Below are 25,754 nucleotides of genomic sequence, written 5' to 3'. Positions count from 1 at the left end.
CGGGGGCGGGGACTCGCGCGATCAGGGGGCTGCTCCTAGGGCAGGCTGACGTTGGTGCTGGGACAGCCGTCGTCGCTGCTGCCTCCGCCGCCACCTCGTCCTCCGCCGCCTCTGGCCGTTACCATGAACCCGGACCTGCGCAGGGAGCGGGACGCCGCCAGCTTCACGCCGGAGCTGCTCACACACGTCCTGGACGGCGGCCCCGAGCGCACCCGGCGCCGCCGAGAGATCGGTGAGGGCGGTGGGCCGGGCCTCGCTCCTTCCCAGAGCAAGGCTCGAGACGCCCTCGGTGACGAGTCGGGGACGCTGTGGAGCTTAGGCCGAAGCCTCTGGCCCAACATTAGGGGAGCCGGGACCCCCCACTTCAGGGGGCGGCCTGTGGCCCGGGTGGGGTGGGGATATCGCCCTTCCCGACATGTGCCCGTGACCTTGAAACTCGCTGTGATTCGGGGACGGTGTAGCGGAGCCCCGAGTGTCTGTCTTCCTCTTGATGTCCTTTAACTCCCTTGCAGAGAACTTGATTCTGAACGACCCAGACTTCCAGCACGAGGACTTGAACTTCCTCACTCGCAGTCAGCGTTATGAGGTGGCCATCAGGAAGAGTGCCATCATGGTGAAGAAGATGAGGGAGTTTGGCATCGCAGACCCGGAGGAAATCATGTGGTTTAAAAAGTAGGTGGTACGCCTTAGCACAGAACGAGTGCTTTATGCCCAGACTTTAAACCCGCGGCCTGTGGTGGCTTTTTGTCCTCAGGCTTGGTGTCTGAAGACGCAAACCGGCATATTTTCATGCCACTTTAAAGTTATACGTGTGGGAAATAATGTGATTACTTTTGTATCTAAGCCTTCTAGTGGGATGAAAAACATTATATATAGAAGGCTGATAATAAATGGAGGTGCTGGAGTTTTCGTTCTCAAAAGTTCTATCTCGAGGATCTTATAAAAACATTATTTAGCCCAAGCATCTCAATTTTGACTGATTTAAATGCAAAATGTCTTTGCTCTTTGTAAAAAGAAGGCCTGCTACATTTCTGAATTTGGATAGTGTGGATCTTGAGTTTAAAATAATGGGAAATATGGGAGTGGATGAAGAACATCTGTCAAACCTCAGGATGAATAGAAAGTATTCTGAGAACCCAATATTGTCGAATCTGGTGACAGTGTTTAAATGGCTGTCTTGTGACTATGAGAGAGACCTCATAAAAACCTGCCGTGGTCCTAGTGCTGAAGAGAGTATGTCCTTTTTTCAGGTCATCCATTTTTGTTGTGTTTTGTTTTTTAATTAGAGATAAAAGTGTGGACTTTTTTTGCCTGAAGCTAAATGAACACTATTATTACATTATACTAGTACAAGATTCTTTTCATCTATAGCATATTTTATATTTTTCACTCATTCTTGGGCATTTCCTCTTTTAGGTTTCTACATTTTAGAGGAACTCCAATATTTTGATCGGTTAAAGTTAAATCATATAAATCGTGTATATTTAAGAACCAAGATAAATGAAACATGTTATCTGCCTTTATGGTAGTAATAGTCATTCCTCCCTTATACTTCTGCCTCTAGTGCATTTAGTATCTGTTTTCAACTTGGCTTGGTTATTATTGTGAAGAAGAAATGGTTAAATTTGTTTATTTATAGTAGCCCAAATCAGAGTACTCACCAACTTCCAAAAGTTCATTTTTGTTTTTAAAGTTTGTAACTCATGGCTGTGGAGGTATTGAGGTAGAGTAACTTCTAAAAGATTACATTACTTCTCACTTATTTGTGGGAGCTAAAAATAAATAAACACACAAACAAAGGGTGTGGGGGGAAGAAGACACAAAAATCACAACATTTCCTTGAATTGTTAAGACAAGTGAACAGATATATATTGAGAAGTTAAAATAAAAATAAATAAATATAAAAGACTACATTACTGAATGACCTGAGTTGGATTTGTAAACTTTTAAAAATCAGTAAGATTGTTTTCCTCCTTAAAAGGTCAAGAAAGAAAAGGGGGTTTTTTTGTTACTGTTTTTTAGGTGGGTGATGCAGTGTGTTTCAGAGTTGGTGCAGAAGATTTTATAACCTGTGGTAGTTCGTAATATGTAACCAGACTCAAGTGAAGTCACAATGAAATAGAACAATCTTTTATGTGGGTTAAAGATCCATGGACACCAGCCAATTGTTTTGTGTATCATTTTGCAAGTGAAGTATTAAAGTGCAAACTTTAACATGCCCTTTGACACCCTCTCAATGTCCCTAGGATCTGATAGGGAGATCAGTTTGTTAGAAAAGGAGATTGAAAATGAGTCTTGGCAATTATTGTGTTCACTGAGTCTAAGCCTTCATTATATAATCCCATTGATATTATATTCCCCTCAATTATAACTCGCACCAGTGTTTTGTGTACCACTGAGGAAAAAATAGAGCTGCTAGTTAACTATGACATACCATCAATTGTGAAATACATTGGATTTCTTACATACTAAAATAGGGTTGGGGGATGCTAGAATTGATGAAATTAACAGTAATGTTTCTGAGGATTTGGGGCACTTACAGGTCTCTTTTACATGCATTTACGCTATCACAAAATAAAACTAATTATGAGAATATTTTGAAGTTGATTGAATATTAGTAAAACACTTTGAGATTTCACAACTTGAGCAGTAAAAGAACTGTTCTCTCCAGTTCTTGAGAAAATGAGCTGTTTTCCTAACCTTTTCTATAATTTTGTCTTTTAACTATGCTCGCTTTGAGAAAACTAAAATTTTCTAAAGAGTAATTTAAAATTCTAATGAGAATCAGTCATAGTTTTTGTTACCCTTCTTAGGTTTTTAAAAGCTGATACCTTGAAAAGCATCTTCAGGAGAGATTAAACCTAATTTAAGAGAAAGCACTCAGATTTTGTTCTTGATTTTCAAGTGGCTTCAAAAAAAATTTTTTTTATTAAGAACATAAATATTTGATAGTCTTTATTTTGTGTCCCTTATTTTCGCTTTCTTTCCTAGAATTATTTATTTTTGCGTGACCATCATTTTATAAACCTCAGAGTACTTAACTAAATTATTCAGCCTTCTCCGTTCTCTTATGGGAATATGAGTGTTTTATATTTCCACCACTTAGCACCTAAATTACTGCTTTTATTTCTCAGAAATTCTTGAAGTCCTTTATTTATTCCCCCCTCCCCCCCCCCGCATTGAAGTCCTTTATATACTCAGTACTTCAGTTATCAGTGATCTCTGGCATTTGATTTTTTTCTGCTGCTACATATTTGGGATTTAATTTTTTAATTTTTTTTTTTTTTTTGGTGGCTGGCCGATGTGGGGAACTGAACCCTTGACCTTGGTATTACAAGGCTGTGCTCTAACCAGCTGAACTAACCGGCCAGCCCTATTTTAAAATTGTTAAATCAAAATAATTTATTTTCTCTTTATATACTCATGAAAGTAGATAGAAAAATGTATAGATACTTGTTGGTTTTAATGAGACGTAACTGTTAAGGAATGCTATTACTCTTTCTTTGAGAGAACGATTTATACGTTTATCTCTCTCAGCAGTCTTTGGACTCCCAGTTCTGTGAGACATGGTGTGTTTTGTGAAGTGTATAATTTGTGTACTAGAGAAGTAAGCTGCTACTTACCTAAACTACTTGGCAACTAACTTACCTCTTCTGATCATGCTCCTCTTTTCTCCTGTTTCCCTCCAGTTTAACATTTGATGTTAGTGTAAAAATCATAGAACCTCGGGGCTAAAAGGCATTTTGATGTTTAGTCAGTCCTCTCTTGGATGTTTGGACGAGTCTGTCCCATCATCCCTGAAAAGTGATTTTCCACCTGAAGCCTGTGCCTGACAGCCATTGGTGACAGAAAAAAACGTTTTTCACTGATGCTAATGAGCAGCTTCTATTAACTTTTACATGTGATTTAGGACACAGAGGTCATTCCCTCTGCTGGAATATGTAATGATTACATTAATTCATTTTGGTTAATTAGAAATATTAGTAGCTAAAGCGTCCAGGGAGAGAGTTGTTTGTTTCTAGGTGGATAATGATTTGTATAAGAAAAGACAATGGGATAATTTGTGTAGTCCTTAGTCAGGAAATAGGAAAATAATAGGATATATTGTGTTTACTATTGTTTCTTTTAAGGTGGTGGGATGGTTTCAGGGCCTCCCCAGCAGTGGAATAGCAGTTTACCCCTTCTTTCTTTAATGCATACTCTGCTCTTTGTACAGGCCAAGATAAATTGGTGGTGACACTGCTTCCTCATCATCCCTCAAGAAGTCATGAAGATCAGTTATATGATATGTGTTTTGTACTTTAAGCTTTTCAGATGTACACTGTGTCGAAGAACAAAATAGGCCCCTATAAAATCAATAACACAGCATACTCAAGACTGACAAGTGTGTGTAATTTGTATTTTTACTATTTCATGGACCCTATTTTATGAGAAGGTAGTTGAGACTGAATTTCAATATGATGTAGAGTTCCCTTCCTCTGGAATAATGTTCATTGACCATTGTGGATTAATTTTTAACACATTATCCACTTACCCATCTGTAACCCTGAAGACCTTTAGATGATTCTGCCTTGGATTATATATTTACTCTTCTGGATGTTTGTTTAGATTATCTAGGGAAAGATAGTTTTGTTTTTCCTCAGGAGCTTTTGTTAACAGCTCTACAAATAAGTGTTCTGTGGACTTCCTTTTAATTTTCAAAACAAACAAGTAAAACCTAAAAATAAAGCAAAAACAAAAAAAAATCACCCATACTCTAAAAAAAAAAAAGTCTAAGCAATCAAACCAGCAAATAATACCAACAAAACCAAAAACAAACAAAAGGGGTTTTTAGTCTAAAACAGATAGAATTTACTTCCTGGATTAAGTATAGAATTTTAAAAGGAATTCTGGCCCTGAAATGGAGAAGGGATACCACTAGGTTCTGCAGTTGGCTTATTAGGTAGTTAAATGGTAAATTTTACGTTTAACTTCATAAGAACGGGGTTTAAATTTTCCTAACCTTCATCCTGAGGGCCAAGGTTGTTTGGCAAGAATGGATGGTAGAATGCAGTTTCTAGAGTAAGGCTGAGATCCTTTTCTTTTCTCTCCTATAGACTACATTTGGTCAATTTTGTGGAACCTGTGGGCCTCAATTACTCCATGTTTATTCCTACCTTGTTGAATCAGGGCACCACTGCTCAGCAAGAGAAATGGCTGCCTTCATCCAAAGGACTCCAGATAATTGGCACCTATGCCCAGACGGAAATGGGCCACGGTTAGTCCACATCTGAGGGTCCGTGGGTAACCCACCTCAGGACTTCAGTTAACAGTGACCATTGGCATTTGATTTTTTTTCTGCTGCTGCGTATTTGGGATTTTGTTTTTAAATTATTAAATCAAAATTCAGCTTCTTGTCTTCTGGGGGCATTTCCCTGTAAACTGGTCCAGGGCTCTGGCCTGTAAACATCATTCAGTGTTATTACTTAAAACCTTTTATCATTGCTACATATACCCCCTTTTAACGGCTGCTGAGCAGTTAGGAAAGATGGGGATTAAAGTACAACAAAGCCCCCATTATGTTGGTCTAATTATTAAAGACTTTGTTGGAAATTCTTCAGAGCTTCTCAGTGCCTCAACGATATCTGAAAGATGCCTCTCTGCTTTAATGAAGTTAAGGTGTGGGTTTTAGGGGGCAGAGGGTGATGGCAGCTGCATGTCATACTCTTTCATTGTCTACTAGCAGGACTGTAAGGCAGTTTGGAAAAAAGCCCATGATGCTGATCGTCTGACTCCAGTCTTTTCATACATTTTTCCCATACATGTCTGTGGACACTCTTCATTGCCCATAATTCTTGGTAAAGGAGTTCCTGAATATCTGGGGACTTTCAAAAAGTTTTGCCTTTGATCTTACTGTGAAATAAGTGTGTTTTTGTGGACAAAGCCATTGGCAGGTTTGAGTGTTTTGAATTTGAGCTGCCCAGCCTTATATCTAATTATCAAGGTGGAGGCAGTAAATAAAGGGAAAGAGAAGGGATGCAGGAATCAGGAAAACTTCATTTTGTATTTGGTTTGCTGCATTTTCATTTGTGAATTGGTTTATGGAGAATGTTCTTTATCGTCTCCATGGGAACTGTAGATTCTGGTCATGGTCTGACATTACAGACACCTTACTAAACACTCAAGACTAGTTTCAGGATGGCCAATACTGAGATTACAAGCCTGAGGAAAGGTTTCCTAAGAGAAGAAAGATAACATTTTTTATGCAGGGGTCAGGGGAGAGAGGGAGAGACTGTGTGTGTGTGTTTTGTAATCTCGAAATAACTTTGTGGTACAAAAACCTTGTTGTGTTTTAATATTTATCATTGTAGAATTTATTTGACTTACTAGTCATGCTGTTCATAGGGGCATAAGATGTAGAATATTCTGAGGCTAATGTGTTTGTTCTGTGTATCTCTTGTTGGTTAATGCTTCTGCCTCTATTTATGAAGTACTTGTACGTCACAAATAGTATTTGCCCTAAATATTGAAGGGAGAGAGGAAGAAACGAAGATTTAAACTTTCCTTGTTTGAGGAGAACGGGAATTGAACTAAGATCCTATGTTGTTCTAGGCAGGTTTGCATTTATTAGAGTTTTCTTTCTTTTATCCCTAGTTTGTATATTTTCTTGTATTGAACTAACTTTTTCTTAATCTCTAGTTGACTTTAGAGAACAGTGTTGTAAGATTAGATCTTGTTTCTTGCTGGAATTTTGTTAATTCATGTTGTTCTTTGTTGACTGCTTTTCCGTGGAAGTCAATCCATTTGTAGGTCAATTTGTGTCATGTGACAGCATTGCCTTATATACATAAAAAGTCCTTCAATGTCAAGGAGGTTGGCAATAGAGCAGCTTGTTCAGAATGAAATCTAATTATTTAAATTTTGAAACTTTTGGAAATTGGTGAACAATGATTATCTAAAATGTTCTCACAGAATTAGCTGTAGCCAGTTTGAGACTTTTTCTTTTCTTTTCGCTGGCTGGCTGGTGTGGGGATCTGAACCTGTGACCTTGGTGTTTCAAGGGTGTTCTCTAACCAATTGAGCTAACTGGCTAGCTCCAAGTTTGAGATTCTTTCATGTCTAGGTAGCCCCTGAGAAATGAAGAGACTCTTGTTCAGGCTCATTCCATGTTCCTTCAGAATCTTAAATTTCAATCACCTGCACAAAGTGTCGGTCATTAGTGTTATATTTTCCCTCATCTAAAGACGTGAAGAAATGCCAACACGCACCTGCTCTGTGTTTCTGTGAGTCTTCAAGGCAGAGGCCTGAGCTGAGGAGGGCTTCCCTCCCCAGGGTTCTGGGGTTGAAGGAACAGTCTGTGGAACTTGGTCGGTCCAGTGTTATTATCCTGACCACACATTTCTTTAGGTCACAAAGCAGGTATTATGTTTGCTCTTCACACATATTTGATCATTTTAAGATGTGGCCACTTCGTAGGGATTCTTCTTGCCTTGTTTTCTATTATTAAGTATTTAGGAATATAGAGTTTATACAATACATAGCTATTATCCTTGAAGATGGTATAGTATCCTCGCACATTCCCATCATTAATTCTTAAATATGAAATAAAGCACCTTTCCTGCTTTGAAACTTGAAGACAGGCGGTAAGCTTGATTTTGTAAATCATTGCCTTTCTCTCCCTGCATCTTCCCCACCCTCTTTCCCCACGCTAGCTAGTCTCCTCTTTTCCCAAGTGATTCTCTTCCTTGTTGGGGGTCTTCCCATGAAACATGTTTCGTGGACTTCCCGTGAAACTTGTTCCGCCGGGTATTTGGACTGTCCTAATTTCTCTACTATTATTGATGATAATATAAAATTCTATAAACCTCTTTATGAAAACTGTATTCTTTGGGGCTATATCTTTGGAATATCTTTCTCAGAAATGAATTACTACATTGAAAGGAATGAACATTTCATAGTTTTTGTTGCCCAGTTTGAGACTTCCTGAAACAACAAGTTTACAATATATTTAGCAACTTCTCTACCTGTATCTCCATAGCCCCGTCAACATGGTCACTTTATTTTTGCTACTTTAACGTATATCTAAGAGTTAAAGTTTTAATTTTCCATTGCTAGCGAAGCTGGATGTTGTTATATGTCTTGATTTAAAGTTTACATTTCCTATGTAATTTGAATACTGATTAAATAGGATCTTCATATTGATCTTAGATGATAATATTTTATGTTTAATATTTTTTCCATTACCTTCTGTTTTGTTAAATGTTTTGGCCTTGTGTATTCAATGCATCCTTCCCTGAGTTGGCATAAATTTTCTCCCACCAATAATTATCTTCTGTTTTCTTACAATATTTTTGTTTGATTTATGTTTAATGCTTTAATTTGCATATGGAGTGAGAATGAATCCCAAATGATTTTCTAGATTTTTAATATTTATTAACCACTGGTTCTTTTCCTATTGTTATATTCTTTCTGTTTTGTCTTAGAGTTTTATAATAGTTTAAATTTATTTCTGAAAACTTAAATGTATTACATCAATATGTTTGTTTCCTTGTTTTTCTTCTAAATATCATAAATTTTGGCTCAATTTTGCTTTGTAAAATATTTTTATATCTGATAAGATAAGCCTATCGTCACATTTCAAGATATATGTATTTATATCATATGTATTTGGTATTCTTGCCTAATTATTCTTATAGATAAATTCTGATCTCAGTTTGTCAAGTTCTAAAAAATATTCTACAGGAATTTTAAGGCTGCCTTGTACTTTCCTGGGAAGTGTTACCTTTATTTAGTCCTCTCAGCCAAGAATTACCTCTTTCTTTCCTGTTATTCATATCTTCTTTTATTCATGCTGTTAGGAACTTATATTTTTTCTTAAATAAATCTTTAATATCCTGAGCTAAGTTACTTAACAAATTTTAAATATTTTGTTACTTTTATAAATTATATTTCTCTTTACTGAGCTTTCTGTTTGAATGATCCTAATACATCAGAATGCAGTGGATTCCCCCACCCACCCAACCCCTTAATAGCCTGCAGCTTTTCTTAATTCATTTATTTGCTGGTATTTAGTTGTTGCTGTTGATTTCCTAGGATTATAATCATGCTTTCCACAGAGCTATTTTTATTTTTTCCTTTCTCATATATTATTAATATAATCATTTTTCCTCAGTATTTGATTGCCAGCCTTTCCAGGCTCGTATCATGTGGAAGGAGAGACTGGGGAGGCCTTTTGATGTTATGATTGTAAAAGAACTGACTCTAGTGCTTCACCAAGTATAATGTTGGTGCTTTGTAATTTTATAATAAATTATTTGAAAAATAATACATAATGTTTATCATGCATAACCAACTTTTTACAACAAATACTTAGTTAAGTCAAAAAACTATCCAGATCACTTTCTCCTTGTAACATTTTAAAATTTCATCCACTTCTGAATAATCCATGTATTAGTGACAAGAGACATTTTTCTCCTGAAAACATTCTTCAGTCTCAAAACAGTTTCTGATTGTAGTGGTTTTACGCCGTGCCCCCTACAGTTTTTTTTTTTTTGTTTTTGTTTTGTTTTGCCAGCTGGCTGGCTGGTACAGGGCTCAAACCCTTGACCTTGGTGTTGTCAGCACCACGCTCTCCCAAGTGAGCTAACTAGCAAGTCTTTACTAAGTGTATTTTGTGGTAATCCTTAGCACGTGTTACTACTCCATGATAAACCATGCAGATACTTCCATGAGTCTGATGGAGTGCTCTGTAGTGGCCTTTCCTTCACCAGGAATTGCTCTGATTTCTAGTAATGCAAAATAGCCTTCTATGAAAGTGCTAAAAATGGCTGGTCTCAGGTTTCATTACTAGCTCAAAAGAGTTCTCTTTTCAGGTCCTAGGTGTACATCGACTTTTCTTCTAGACACTCATTTTAAAAACTGGGGACACTTGACATTTCTCTTTGTGAGTAAAAGGCACTCCTTGTTTTGCCATTATCTTTTTGACCTGAAGAAAGCCCTTAACCCATCTCAGCCTTAATTTCTTCTCTGTAAAATGAGGGATTCAGTCACACATTCTTTGATTTTTATGTGATTGGTTAACTGAAAGCACAGACACTTGATTAGAAGAAGTCCTTGATCAGCCCGTGCCTGAGCAGTGTGCCCTGGTTATTTTCCTCCTTACCTTATATGGAACAAACTGAGATATTTAAAAACCAAAATGTTGTTTAGGCTCATTTCTAAGATAATTAAATAGAATATTAAGAGCAATATAGAGTTGATTAATTTGGAGCTAGAAGTCAAACACAATGCCAGTTATGTGGAGAAATACAATGACATATAGGATTTTCTATCCTTAGAAATAAACTCACGGGCCGGCCTGTGGCTCACTCGGGAGAGTGTGGTGCTGAGAACACCAAGGCCCCGGGTTCGGATCCCATATAGGGATGGCCGGTTCGCTCACTGGCTGAGCGTGGTGCTGACAACACCAAGTCAAGGGTTAAGATCCCCTTACCGGTCATCTTTAAAAAAAAAAAAAAAAAAAAGAGTCAGCCGGCCGGTTAGCTCAGTTAGTTAGAGCGTGGTGCTAATAAAAAAAAAAAAAGAAACTCACACAGGACTGGCTGGTTAGCTCAGTTGGTTAGAGTGCAGCGCAGGTAACACCAAGGTCAAGTGTTTGGATCCCCATGCTGGCCAACTGCCACCCCCTCCCACCCCCTGAAAAAAAAAAATTCACACAGAAGTCTTAAGTTACCTGCAGATTTTAAGTGGAAAAGAATGACCCCACAAAGCAGATTTAAAATGACTAAAATCAAGATGTTTATTATTAGTGTAATTCCTGTATAATTGAAATGGAGAGCTTGTTATGCATGAGTCTGTAACTTGTAATTGTTATGATCTTCACTAGAAATTGCATGTCTTTTTTTATTTCTGAAATAAGTTATTGGAATGAAGAGCACTGTCAGTTTTTGTTAAATTGTTTCAGTAGAGCATGGCTGAATATCTGATGTGATCAATCTGAATGAAATGATCAGAGTTATGTAAGGAATGTGGATCTATGCTAGATGTTTAGTGGAAAACAGAAAATTTTTCTTGTTGAAATTTTTATTGAAATTGCACCTAGGCAAAACTTTAGTCTGGGGGATCATATTGTCACTCAGAGAACTGTGTTCTCCTTTCTCCCCTTCTTGTCAGAATGAATCGTTGTACCACTTAAATTCTCCATTCTATACAACCTTTTCAGGGCCGGCCCGTGGCTCACTTGGGAGAGTGTGGTGCTGATAACACCAAGGCCATGGGTTCCGATCCCTATATAGGGATGGCCGGTTAGCTCACTTGGGAGACCGTGGTGCTGACAACACTAAGTCAAGGGATCGGTCATCTTTAAAAAAATAAACACACACACAGACACACACACACACACCCCTTTTCAAATTTTTTATTTCCTTTAATTGCTAGGCTGGAATCCTTTGCCTTCTACATGTGGTTTTGTGCACGTAGGTTTGGAATCAGTAGCCAATCCTTGCCATATTCCTTACCAACTTAAGAAAAATGGAAATTGCCAAGGGTTGTAAAGTATACACAGGAAGATATGGTGCTCCCAACCATGATAAAGTGCATGCATACTTACAGAAGGTTTTGTTTTCTCCTTCTTTGCTCTGTCTTTTCAAATTACTGATTCTCTCACACCTGATGACTCTTCTCTCAAATGCCTGTCCTTGGTATTTCTTCAAAGCTTTGTGCACCGAGGGCGGCCTGAGCCTCTGGACCTTCACTTGGGCATGTTCCTGCCCACCTTGCTTCACCAGGCAACCACAGAGCAACAGGAGCGCTTCTTCGTGCCCGCCTGGAACTTGGAGATCATTGGCACTTATGCCCAGACAGAGATGGGTCATGGTACGGTGTATTCAGTCTACCTTCTGGGTTGGGCGGGCCCCTATGAGCTTAACATGCACGGAGTGCCTGCCATGTGCTAATGATGGCATGTCTTGTACTGTGATCTGTTTAAATGACCTCTTTCTTCAGAGTCCAGGTTTTGGCATGGACATTGCTTTGGTCAGTGGAAATTAAAATTACGTTATCATAGGGATTTGCTGATTGATTTTTTTCATGGTTCCCCTTTAGAAAGTCAAGAATTGCAAGCCAGGCTTTATTTACCAAGTTGTTTTTCAAGTTCACGGAGATCTGTGTGCATATAGAATCTGAATTCATCCTTTTTCCTTTGTTACTATTTGATTACCTTTACAACTGATACCTTAATGAACTTTTACAAATTCCAGAAGAAATACAGATTAGTAGTATGTGTGCTTTTTGACTTGCTGAAGGGAAATGAGTAGCTTACTATAACCAAGATGTGCAGCATTTTGTGCCTTGAAGTTATTTGAACCTTGATTCAGTAAATCCAGCAAAGTTCTGAAGGTGGCTTGGCCAGAGGTTAGAAGAATAAGATATGCCATACTTTCAGGCAGTTGGTTTCAAACTCTCTGTTTACCACCTTTTTTCCTTTCCATCCCTCTACCTACTTTTCTTCATGAACCTAGGTGGTTAGCTCTTCTCTTACCATCTGTTCTGAATTGGTATCTGCGTTTGCCATTCATTTGCTTCTGGCTTCTTTTTTTCTGCTCTCAGGTTTCAGAAAACTTGGTCTAGTATATATTTGCCACTTGTTCCTTGTTTCTGTACGACTGCTGCTTCTTATTCGGTGCTGAGTAGTAGTTTACAGGATTTTCACAAGACTCAAACTGGAATCCTGTTTGGTTCAGTTGTGCTTTTGAAAATGTTTTGTCCTTATCTGTTCTGTTTAATATGTTATCCTTTTTTTCTGTAAAAGCTTACTCTTTGGTGAAAGGAGTCTAAGTATCTGGTTTCTTGATTCTTACTTGGGAAGGTTGTGGATTGCACCTAAATTGCTCATCTCTGTTATTCAGCTTGGAAGTTCCTAAATGTTTCAAAGTAAGTGTTCAGTGAAGTCTAGCATTATTACCAAAGCAGTTTGGTAAAAGGTTCCAGCATTTGCTTCAGTGTAGTATTGTTATAGAGAGTGCCACCTAGAACATTTTTCTATAACTTTTTTCAAAGAGTTTTGGCATTTCGTATTAGGATTTAAAAAGTACCCGTACGTGTCCAATAAGCATATGAAACCAGGAACTCTCCTTTGTCATACTAATGAACCAGCTAGGACTAAGTTAAGGCTTGACATTGGAAACCTATAGGGTGAATTCAAACCTTATTATTGGACCTTTAGGAACTTTAAAAAGTTACTGTTCCAGGTCTTTTTGCCCATAATGATTATAGCTTTACTAAGCTCTTATTTTCCATTCTAGCAGTCATTCTGAAATGAATTCTCAATTTACAAGAAGGTTAGCTGAAATCTCTTCCTATCACATGTTATCTTATTCTCAGTAGTGCAAAATTCCAGAATGTTGAATTGATGTGGTAAACATAATACATATGAGTTGAAATTGGCATATTTGCAACTTAGAAATGGGTTTAAAAGGACAGTTAACTTCCCTGTTAAATTCGTATATTATGATCTTATAAAAATATGATTCTAAGCTGCCTTTATATTTTGTCTTGGTTGATTTAAATAAATGTTACAAATCCACTAAATCAAATATGGAAATGGAACATGCATGAAATTTATATTTTCAGCCTAACGGGAAACTATCTGATAGTACAGAAAATTTTAAGTACGAGGGTACTGCAAAAAGTTCATGGAAAAATAGAATTTTTTTTTGGTGGCTACCCGATACAGAGATCTGAACCCTGACCTTGGTGTTGTCAGCACCATGCTCTAACCAAGCAAGCTAAGCAGGCAGCCCAAAAAACAAAGTTAAAAAATAATGTGAGGGCCGGCCCGTGGCTCACTTGGGAGAGTGCGGTGCTGGTAACACCAAGGCCACGGGTTCAGATCCCTATATAGGGATGGCCGGTTAGCTCACTTGGGAGAGCGTGGTGCTGACAACACCAAGTCAAGGGTTAAGATCCCCTTACCGGTCATCTTTTAGAAAAAAAAAAAAAATGTGAATCTTTCCATGAACGTTTTTTTTTTTTTTTTTTTTTTTATAAGATGACCGGTAAGGGGATCTTGACCCTTGACTTGGTGTTGTCAGCACCACGCTCAGCCAGTGAGCGAACCGGCCATCCGTATATGGGATCCGAACCCGAGGCCTTGGTGTTATCAGCACCGCACTCTCCCAAGTGAGCCACGGGCCGGCCCTCCATGAACGTTTTGAAGTACCCTTATATCTTGGTTATCAACCATTTGTAGTTCATCCACAGATGTTTTGTTGTTGTTGGTAGATTTTGTTTTTCTCTGAGAGATTAGTGCTTAAAGGACCTGGTAGGAAGTTTTACCCTCTCTCTGTTTTTTCCCCATATATATCTAAAGTAAATGTAATTTATCACCATAGGAACTCATCTTCGAGGTTTGGAAACCACAGCCACATATGACCCCAAAACTGAAGAGTTCATTCTCAACAGTCCTACTGTTACCTCTATTAAGTGGTGGCCTGGGGGGCGTAAGTGAATTTTTCAGCATTTATTGGACATTTTACAGATTTATTATGAAATAATGTTTAGAATGTAGAACTTATGTGAAATTATCATTTTGAAATATAGGAAGAATTCTTAAATCTTAAACTCTCCTAAGCTATGTCACATTCTCTTGTGGTACATGTTATATATATTTATACATTTCACAGAGTGTAGAAATGACAGCGCTCTTATTCTGCTTTTCGTAGTTTTTCACTTAAACTTTCCTTTGTATTAGCATAGTTTTCATAGTCATCATTTAAAATAACCTAGTATCCCCTGTTTGATTAGTCATTTCCATATTGCCAAGCATTTGACATGTTTTCAAATTCTTATTTTAAATAGCTTTGTCATGAAACTTTCATTATTAAATATCTTCTTAATTCCATTTTGAATTGTCTAGGGATATATGTTTCAGATAGAGTTAGTGTTTGAAGGATCTTGTTATTCACTTTATGTAGTTTTAATATGTGACATTATGTTTTGATAAAAAAAAACTAGCATGCAAAAAACAAATACTTCTGTAGCTGTTGAGCACTTGAAACGTTGTTAGTTAACTGGGAAACTAAATCTTTTATTTTATTTAACTATAATTGATTTCAATGTAAATAGCCACATTTGGCTAGTGACTACTCTCTTGGTCAGCACTGCCTTAGGGAAAAAAATAGGTAATTAAAATTAATGTTCTTATGGGTATCCTGAAATTTTCTTTATGTAAATGCATGAGAAATAAGTGGAAAAGAAAGTAAAGCTGTCTTGTTAAATGAAGGATTGCTTTTCCAAAATTCAGTAAATTTTAGTAACTGTCAGAATTAGTAACTTAAGTGAATTTCTTTCTGAAAGCTAGGTATGGTATACTGTCATCAGAAAAGCTTTCTGGTACCAGACAGCTGCCAAAAAAAAAAAAAAAAGAAAGGCTTTCTGGACACACTTTATTGATGTAGTCTAGTGTTTAACACATGCTTTTTTCCCTTCCTCTGTTTCTGCCCATTGGAAATGTTAGAATGTATGCTTATTTCTCTCTCTTGTTCCCTTTGATGTTGCAGTTGGAAAGACTTCAAATCATGCCATAGTTCTTGCCCAACTCATCACTAAGGGGAAATGCTATGGACTACATGCCTTTATTGTACCTATTCGTGAAATTGGGACCCATAAGCCTTTTCCGGGTAAGAATTGTTCATCTGATGTTGAGATGAAAATTAAACTGAACACCTTTCTTTTGCAAGAAAAGCATAATGCACAACTAAAGAGGAGAAGGGAAAGCCAGGAATTCCGGAGCATAAACATCTCATGACTTTCCTTTGATCTGTGTTAGGTATTACTGTTGGAGACATTGGCCCCAAATTTGGTTATGATGAGATAGATAATGGCTACCTGAAGATGGACAACTATCGTATTCCCAGAGAAAATATGCTGATGAAGCATGCCCAGGTATATTTAGTTAGAAAATAGGGGCAGAGACATCAGACATGGGGATTGCAATGGCTGTTGATAACGATGGGTTTTAAAAGGTCTGTTCTTTTAGAAGGTAATAACATTTTTACTTTGGATGCTTTTTTTATTATGAAAGTGAAATCAGAAGCAGTTAGCAGGGGCGAGGAGCGTATCCTGGTTTGCAAAACTTTCACATGCATTAAAGTTACCTGGAGGGCTGGTTAAAACCCAGATTGCTAGACCCCTACCCCCAGAGTTTCTGATTCAGTAGGTCAGGGTAGGGACTGAGATTTAGTGATTCAGACAAGTTGCCAGTTGATGCTAATGCTGCCCTTCTAGGGACTACACTTTGAGAACCACTAGCCTAAACTGCCTCTTGGACTTAACAGAAGGAAGCATCTGTCCCATGTTCTTTTCCAGGTGAAGCCTGATGGCACGTATGTGAAACCCCTGAGTAACAAGCTGACCTATGGAACCATGGTGTTTGTCAGGTCTTTCCTTGTGGGAGAAGCTGCTCGATCTCTGTCTAAGGCATGCACCATTGCCATTCGATACAGCGCCGTGAGGCACCAGTCTGAAATAAAGCCAGGGTAAGGCTGGGGTCTGAGATGAGCTCAGTAGTGTAGACCTGGCTTTGACCCCATTCAGATATCAGAATTCCCTAATGTGGATAAAGATGCATTGGTTATGCAGAGTTAGCTAGGATGGCAGTGTACTAGGCCTGCTACCTAGTACTTAGGCTTCCTTTTCTTAAAAGGGAAGATGAGACTAAACACTGTTATTTTTAACCTTCTAAGAAAAATAGTAATAATATTACTTGAGCTCTATAAAGGCGATGTTCAGAACGCTGAAGGCACTTTGAAAATTCTAATTACTACTAACAAGTACAAATTATCTGTGGTGAAAGTGGCATTAAACTTGATTCCCTTTTGTGTTCCTGGCCACGGTTTATTCCTATTTACTTGGGCATGACTTGCTGATACTCTTTTAACTCTTAATAAAGAAATTGATATGAGCAGACCTTTGCTAATTCTTATACTTCAAAATATACTTCAAAATAACTCTGTGCACTGGGTCTTCTCCAAGACTGTGGTCAAAATATAGGTTATTCAGCCATGTAGAGTGCTAGACCTCCTCAGCCTTCTTGCTGTGAGATTAACTAGCTTTGGTTTTGTATGTTTTTTTGTTTTTGTTTTAAAGATGACCGGTAAGGGGATCTTAACCCTTGACCTGGTATTGTCAGCACCACGCTCTCCCAAGTGAGCTAACCGGCCATCCCTATATAGGGATCGGAACCCATGGCCTTGGTGTTATCAGCACCACACTCTCCCAAGTGAGCCACGGTCTGGCCCCATGGTTTTGTATGTTGCTATGAGATACAGTTTCCTTAGTTATACTGGAAAGACGAGAGCAGATATGAATTTTGCACCTAGAAAATTCTGTCTGCCTAAGGCATTACAACAAATTGGTTAAGAGCATGGTCTTTTGGAGTCAAATAGCCTAGATTTAAATCAGGGATCTGCCACTTATTTGCCACTTGACCTCAGGCAGATTCTCAACTTCTCAGTTTTTCTTTGTAAAATGGGAATAATAATAGTAGCTACCTCACAGGTTCTTTATGAGGATTAAATAAGTTAATATATCAAAATGCTTAGACTAGACTAGAACCTGGCACATAGCAAGTTCCGTATAAGCATTCACTTTTTTTTTTTCTTTTCATGTATAATTTAGTGAACCAGAACCGCAGATTTTGAATTTTCAAACCCAGCAGTATAAACTCTTTCCACTTTTGGCCACTGCCTATGCCTTCCAGTTTGTGGGTGCATACATGAGGGAGACCTATCATCGGATTAATGAAGGCATTGGCCAAGGGGACCTGAGTGAACTGCCTGAGGTACGTGTTTGGCCGCGTTCACTCATGGGCACCCTTCTGTTTCATGTTTGCCTGTTGGCTAATATCCAGAGAATATTAAACTTTGGGATTTTCTGAAAAGAATTATATATTCTTAGAACTTTTTCTCACTGAAAGTGTATTATATGTGAAGATATGTGGGTTTCATTTTTAAGTTTTGTTTCTTTGTTTTTTTAAAGGTTAGTCAAATGAAGCATGGGAGTGGAGAAGGAACAAAGAAATCTGTAACTGGTTGTGGTCAATTAGTTTTAAACAGCACTGCACTCGGACTAAACTGTTTTTAAGTATTTTAAATATCATTAGAAGTATTGTACTGTGTTGGTTGTTCGTCAATCAAGGGAACGTTAAGTGGTGACTTTTTGCCAGATAGAATGGTTTTGGAAGGAGTGTGGGAATGTTATTGATTCAGGCTAGTCAGACAACTGTGCTTCTTTAGTTTGCATGCATGGCAACTGGTTTGGACAGTGACCGGTGCTGTTAGAGGTGGATACATGTTTTCTCATTGGAAACTCAGGCTCTGAGCAGCACAGATTTCCTAATGGCTTTGTGCTTTTTCCCTCAGCTTCATGCCCTCACTGCTGGGCTTAAGGCTTTCACTTCTTGGACAGCCAACACTGCTATTGAAGCGTGTCGGATGGCTTGTGGTGGTCATGGCTATTCTCACTACAGTGGTCTTCCAAATATTTATGTCAACTTCACCCCTGCCTGCACCTTTGAGGGAGAAAACACTGTCATGATGCTACAGACAGCTAGGTGAGATGCAAATTCATGATTTATCTGCTAAGAATGTTCAAGTCCATTTCATAGGTTCTTGTTCCCATGTTTTCTTTTTTATTTCTTTTGTTTTGTTTGCAGCTGGCTGGTACAGGGATCCGAACCCTTGACCTTGGTGTCACTACCACACTCTAACCTACTGAGCTAACTGGCCAGCCCTGTTCCCATGTTTCCTCGTGTGTGTGTGTGTGTGTGTGTGTGTGTGTGTGTGTGTGTGTGTGTGTGTGTGTGTGTGTGTGTGTGTGTGTGTGTGTGTGTGTGTGTGTGTGTGTGTGTGTGTGTGTGTGTGTGTGTGTGTGTGTGTGTGTGTGTGTGTGTGTGTGTTTGAAAGGCATAATTTTGCCTTCCATCCTGATTCACTGTCTTTATGTTGTGGTCAGAGTAGTGAGTATGGAATGCCTGTCACATAGCTTAAGGTCATTTCAAGAGTAGAGTTACTAAGAGCGTGTGTACTGGTGATTTTTAGGTTCTTGATGAAAAGTTATGACCAGGTGCACTCAGGAAATTTGGTATTTGGCATGGTTTCCTACTTGAACGACCTGCCTAGTCAGCGCATCCAGCCACAGCAGGTAGCAGTCTGGCCGGCTGCGGTGGATATCAACAGCCCCGACAGCCTAACCGAAGCATATAAACTTCGTGCAGCCAGGTGAGCTCACCCTCTGAGTTAAAATACACGGTCAAGGGGGCATGGAACTCTGGGGCTACAGATCATATAGACCAGAAGGAGCCACGAGTACTATTGATCATTTCCTCAGATCTCCAGTTTTTTTGTTTTTTTTTTTAAATTTCTGAACAGATTAGTAGAAATTGCTGCAAAAAACCTTCAAACTGAAGTGATTCACAGAAAAAGCAAGGAGGTAGCTTGGAACCTAACTTCTGTTGACCTTGTTCGAGCAAGTGAGGTCAGTGGTAGCTTTCTCTCGCACCACTCCCCGCCGCAACCCCCACCAGCATCCCCCATTTTATTAGTGCAAATCCCTTGTCATCATGTATTGAATCTATTTCCAAGGTTCTCACACCTTGTTTTCTTTTTATCTAGGCACATTGCCACTATGTGGTAGTTAAGCTCTTTTCAGAAAAACTCCTCAAAATTCAAGATAAATCTGTCCAAGCTGTCTTAAAGAATTTATGTCTCTTGTATTCTCTGTATGGAATCAGTCAGAATGCAGGGGATTTTCTTCAGGTGAGTATTTTCTAAGTAGAAGTCTTTTTTTTTTTTTTTTTTTTTTTTTAAGAAACATAATTGTTATCTACTTTATAGTTGTGTGTGTATAAATATTTATATATATATATATTTAATTTATTTTCTTATTTATTTTTTTATTTGGGTTTCTTTTAGGGAAGCATCATGACAGAGTCTCAAATTTCCCAAGTAAACCAGCGTATAAAGGAGTTACTCACTCTCATTCGCCCTGATGCTGTTGCTTTGGTTGATGCATTTGACTTTCAGGATCTGACGCTTGGCTCTGTGCTTGGCCGCTATGATGGGAATGTGTATGAAAACTTGTTTGAGTGGGCCAAGAAATCCCCGCTGAACAAAGCAGAGGTAAAAAACCAATGTCTTTTCACCCTTTCAAATTCGTCATTTAAATATTGGGGCAGGAAAGCCTCTGGAAAGGGATTCATCTGTGAAAACTTTGAAAGCATTGTGGCCACTTCTGACAGTCACTATATTTGAGCAGCAGGTTCAGAAGGAAACTAGGTTGTTCCCACAGTAGACAGGGTTTTAATTCCCTTGGATATTTAGTAACTAATTGAACATTTTCAAACATACACAAAAATAGAATACTCTAATGCACCTCCATGTGCCCTTTGTCCATCTCTTCAACAGCTATCAACTCAAGGCCAGTGTGTTTCATCTGAACCCTCACCTCCCATCCCCCACCACCTAGGGATTATTTTGAAACAAATCTAAGACATCAGATACTATGATCCATAAATATTTCAATATGTGGCTCTAATAGAAAAGGACTCCTTAAAAACAACCACAATACCATTCCCATACCTAAACAAACTAATGTCATGAAATACCCAATGTCCAGATTTCCCCAATTGGCTCAATTTTTTTCTTAACAATTTCTTTGATTCAGGATCCAAATAAGGTCCAAATAATCTCTCAACTAAAAGTATGCTATTTTTAATAAAAGGGGCTGGCCATTTAGTTCTGTTGGTTAGACCCAAAGGTCAAGGGTTCAGATCCCTGTACCAGCCAGCTGTCAAAAAAAAAAAAAAGTATGCTATTTTGCTGTTTTACATAGCAATCTCTTTATCAGTGTTTCTTCTCTTTTCCTTCTCTGCAGGTCCATGAATCTTACTATAAGCACCTGAAACCACTGCAGTCCAAGCTCTGAGGTGTCACAAAGACAAGTTTAATTGGCTCTAGAAAGCAGCCTGTATGCAACTCTCTTCATACATGACACCCAAATCTGCGTGGAATCTTTATCAAATTCAAATAGTTATAGAGCAAATGATAAATTGACCTCTTTCCTGTTTTTATAAATGAAGGGAAAAATGAACAGATTTCAGAGATTAAATGAAAAAAACAGATGTGTTTTAAGTGCAGTTAACACTGAAAGGGACCTGTTAGCATTCAGAAAAAGCTTAAGAAATGCAGTTTGACTTCCATTTGTAATGCTGCTGACTAGGCCATGACTTTGATAATTAGCAGAATTTAACTACTGAGTAGTTAATTATCTTCACATGTTAATTGCTAATCACTGGCTGTATACGTGTTTTTAAGCAAAGCTATTTTTGAAGTGGGGTAGAACACTTCCAAGTTTTCCTGATAAATGTCTTACAACTTCTACCATAAGGCCTGGCTAGAAGGCAGGACTGAAGAAAAGGGATTGGAGGAAAAAAACTAATCAGAAAACTGAATGTGCGCCAGTTTATGCTTAACACGTTTTCCTCCTGCTTGCCCTCCTTTGCTGATGCATTGCTCCAGTCTAACTTAATAATAGTATTTTTCCAATAGGAAGACTTTTTTCAGCATAGGCCTCCTGCAGGATCACTGTCTCATGTAATTAGGAATTAATCTTCCATTCAAAAGGATCCCTAAACTGTCACTTTAGTAACACTACAACTCCCTTTGTCCCCAACTTCTTGGGAAGGTGTAGGTAGCAAAGTTATCTCTACATTTGATTTTTGGCCGCTGCTGGGACCATAGTCAATGGTGTTTGATCTCCCTCCCTCCCTATTTCCCTCTCCCGAAAGAGATACTGAAGAAAGGAGAAAAAAATATCATGGTTCCTTCTTAGTAGAATAAACGGGAGGAGAGCTCTCAGCCATGGCGCTGCTGTAACTTTGGTGACTATATTAACTGGGTTTTCTGAGATAATCCAGATTTCACATTTCTGTCATCTTGGCTTATAAGCCGTTAAATGCTTGGAGGTTACAAATTATTTGGCATTAAAAAAATAAAAATGCCACTCAGGTAACCTCTTACACTAAGAAATAGTGCAGAAAAACCCTTTGATACAAACCATGTGTTCTGATTCTTTGTTCAGAAAATATAATAATTGAAACCATGGCTAGAGGATAAATGAAAGTTCCATAGATTCTATTTCTTATTATCGTATGTATATGTGGCTTTGTTTTTGGTATGTTTCTAGGAGCTTTATTTGAATTGCTAAATTTGTCTTTCAGTTGAAATCTAATTTACACAATCATCCTTTATTTAAACATGTACCTCTTAATGACTTCTTCCTTAAAATCAATGTAAAACAACATGTCACTCTTTTTTTAACCTGGTAACTGTTTATCTGTGACATCTGCCTCATGAAAGCAATTGTTCTGGAATCAGTCCTGAGAATATAGGATAATTCAGTGGAAATGTAATTCCTGTCTTGGGACCTGACATAAAATCTTTCCCAGGGGAACTGGTAATATGGGACTTTTAGGTTACAACAGAAATATTGTATGTTGACACAAGCCTTAATCTTTCCACTGGGAGAACTAATATTAGTTTATAGTATTATAAATATTATATTAAGGTTGAAGATTAATGCTGTGTTAATCTCATTTGGGTATATCTTGACAGCACAGATTCTGTAAAATAAACTTAAATGGCTTAATATTGACCTATTAAATCTAGAATTATTTCAAATTAGTGTTTAAGTACCTTACTCACAGATGAGTGTCTGTGGGCAGGATCCAAGGGTATTGGAAATTACCCCCACCTAATCTAGCTGCATAGATCTGGGTTCTATCTTAGTAAGTTTGTAGAGGTTGTAGATCCTACAGGGCCACCTTTGATCCAGCACCTCGAGTTTTATTTAAAAACTAAATCTGGGGGCCAGCCCTGTAGCTCACTTGGGAGAATGCGGTGCTGATAGCGCCGAGACTGCAGGTTCGGATCCTATATAGGGATGGCCGGTGCGCTCACTGGTTAAGTGTGGTGCTGACAACACCGAGCCAAGGGTTGCGATCCCCTTACCAGTCAAAAAAAAAAAAAAAACACCTAAATCTGGCATTTGATACTATTTTTATTAACATTGGAACGTTTTTTCTTGAACTCTATACAGTGTCATCAAAGAATAAAGATATAGTAAAACCTCAGTATAACTTATAACTGCTATTAAGAGAGAAAGTATGCCACACAAACATAAATTTAAATTATGAAGAAATTTAGAATATAGGTTTATTAGGTAACCCAATGAACAAGAAAGGAAGCATGAGACCTGCCTGAACAGATAGCTATAAGTCAGCTTCAATTGCTGTAATTGTGAGGAGCGCTGGTCATTTTACGAGTCCCTGTCAGTATTCGGTACGTATTTGTTGGCTGCACATTGAAAGTAGCAACAAGCCAGTTTGCTCTCCCTAAGCAGCCAGACTTTGCCATTGATAAGTTTGGGTCTGTTGGGTACTTTTGTGAGCTGTTTGCACAAAAAGGGCAAAGATAAAGTTCAACCTAGTCTTCTCCAAAGTGATGATAAATACTGTGTGAGTAGAATTAATGTGATTTTTCTATTAAATAATATTGATACAAGCCTTTTATAAAAAGTATTCTGAAGAGTATACAAAATTAAAAATTTGAGGTTTAATAGAAATGTGTTTGCTATTAATAATGGGTAAAGTGTTTGGAACTCTACCTTATGGTCTGTTAGATATATACTGAGGTGTATTTCAGTGTTTGGATATTAGTGACCTCAAAGAACAGTTGGTCCCAAAGCTCTTGGGGCCCTTCATGTTCTTGTCTTCAGAACACAGCACTGCTAAGTACCAGCTTATCTTCAGAACACTCACTAATTTCAACATTAACTTTGTTCTCATGCTTTCTAAGAACTCACCACTTGTAATTTACATATACCTGGAGGTATTTTTTATAGATCCTAAAGTTAACATGGTAGACCTTACTTCTTGGATTTTCTTCACTGCAGGGCTTTGCCTGGAGAAATACAGCTCTCCAAATTCACAATCCTGGAATTCTCTGGAGATCAATAATTCTTAGACAACCGTTGCTCAAAGTCCCTGCCCCTTCATTTCTGCATTCTTTCCATCCATCTTATTAGAGAGTAAATTAGTTACAGGTGATCTGTAATGCCTGCTAACCTTTTTATATATGTGTAAAGGAGCCTGGGGTTATAGGTTGTCATAATTAGTAGCCGCCGCTGCAGCTAAAGAGAGGAGCAGTGCCAGGAAATTGATTGTTCTGAAACCAAGTGTCTTGTTCTGACTTAGATAAGATTTTGATCATTTTTATGAAATAATGAAGGGAGGTCATCTCAACTAATTGACTATTTACTATTACATTCTTGGAGGATTAGAGCAAATCACACTGTAAATGAGTAAAAATGACTTTTCATTTTAAAATATTGATGGTGGGATTTTGCTTTTAGCTATCCACTCTGACCAAATTTTTAAGTACCTAATCCTGTGGCCCATCATAGTAAATATAGAAACATATGAGGGTACTTCAGAAAGTTTACAGAGAGATTTGTTTGATCTTTTAATTCTGTTTTTCCACAAACTTTCTGAAGTACCCCCGTATAAGGAAACTTTTTGAGTTACCAGATGTTAGCTATTGCAAATCTGCAAATTCCTAGATTCCAGAGTGGTTTTTGTTTTGTTTTTCCCTTAAATTTAACTGGGCCATCGATTGTCTTGGAAAGATCTTGGTAAATAGGGAATGATTTTAAGAATTCTGAACTAGTCATTTGACATCAGTGCACATTTTTTAAAAAGCTCAGTTGCTTAGAGCATGGTGCTGATAACATCAAGGGCCAGGTTTTGATCCCTGGACCAGCCTGCTGCCAAAAAAAGAATTCTGAACCAAAATAAATTGCTAAAACACTGTTGACTGTCTCAGATCGTTTTTAGGTAGCAAATGTGTGATCTTTCACATAATATTCAGACTGCTGACTACTATTGCTATGGATGTAACTAAATGACTTGTGTCCTTTGGAATGTATAGTCAATTTGCTACCTTTTTACCCCTTTACTGTTGTGGTTTGAGTTTGATTTCTGCAAGGCAATGCATTTAGTTCGTATTGTTATTGTTAGCCAGCACTGGCTGGACGTGTCCTGTGGGGTGGGGGTGTGAGGAGGAGGAGGTGCACGGGGCCGGAGCAGGACAGCGATGACAGCGGGCACTGCTTGGCCTGCGGGTAAGCCAAACCACTCACCGCTCTTTCCTTTGTGAAACTGAATAACCGTTAATAAAATCCATAAGAAGCACACAAGAAAACGTGGTAGGTGTCCTTTTGTTGGGCATCCGTATTGGGTTTCACTCTGGCTGTGCAGCTTTTTATTATTATTGGTTATGAATACTCATGGGGTACAAAGCTAATTGTCACCACTCGTGCCTAATACGTGATGGCCAGATTCATGCTGAGAGCATGCCCATTGTCGCAAATTGTGATTATACCCCATGTCCCACACCCAATTATCCCCGACCTCCCTCCCCATCCCTTTCCCCACTCCACTTTGTATTCCTAGGTATGTTCTCTCCCTCTGTAAGTCCAATGCACCGTGGTCGGTCTGTCCTTTCTCTCTTAGCTCCCACGTAGCTTTGATTTGATCATTGAACAGGAAGGTGATAGTCACTTCTCTCGAGCTTTGTGGTGTGGGATAAATCCTTAGGGATCCTCCCGTCCATTTTCCAATAGTACCACATTTCTCACGCCCCCCACTCCGCCACGAGTCA

At 38.4% G+C, this 25,754-nt stretch overlaps 1 protein-coding gene across 3 annotated transcripts; it reads left to right on the top strand.

Annotated features, from left to right (window-relative positions):
- Positions 1 to 13: 13 nt before the first annotated feature.
- On the top strand, positions 14 to 25,280 carry ACOX1 (acyl-CoA oxidase 1). 3 transcript variants are annotated; one of them, XM_063080559.1, is made up of 14 exons: positions 14 to 232; positions 513 to 672; positions 11,693 to 11,853; positions 14,370 to 14,477; positions 15,537 to 15,656; positions 15,806 to 15,921; positions 16,345 to 16,514; positions 17,656 to 17,818; positions 18,399 to 18,589; positions 19,077 to 19,256; positions 19,407 to 19,512; positions 19,650 to 19,793; positions 19,950 to 20,156; positions 20,911 to 25,280. In XM_063080559.1, exons 1-14 carry the CDS (start codon positions 124 to 126, stop codon positions 20,959 to 20,961), a joined length of 1,986 nt encoding a protein of 661 aa, XP_062936629.1. In that variant the 5' UTR covers positions 14 to 123; the 3' UTR covers positions 20,962 to 25,280. The 3 variants fall into 3 exon arrangements, with proteins under 3 accessions (XP_062936629.1, XP_062936628.1, XP_062936630.1); XM_063080558.1 differs by lacking the exon at positions 11,693 to 11,853 and adding an exon at positions 5,097 to 5,257; XM_063080560.1 differs by lacking the exons at positions 14 to 232; positions 513 to 672 and adding an exon at positions 5,103 to 5,257.
- The last annotated feature ends 474 nt before the right edge of the window (positions 25,281 to 25,754 follow it).

This window comes from Cynocephalus volans, chromosome 16 (assembly GCF_027409185.1).
Source record: "Cynocephalus volans isolate mCynVol1 chromosome 16, mCynVol1.pri, whole genome shotgun sequence".
Taxonomy (NCBI): domain Eukaryota; kingdom Metazoa; phylum Chordata; class Mammalia; order Dermoptera; family Cynocephalidae; genus Cynocephalus; species Cynocephalus volans.
Note: the sequence above shows the minus strand (reverse complement) of the source record. Positions and strands in the feature narration are given on the sequence as shown.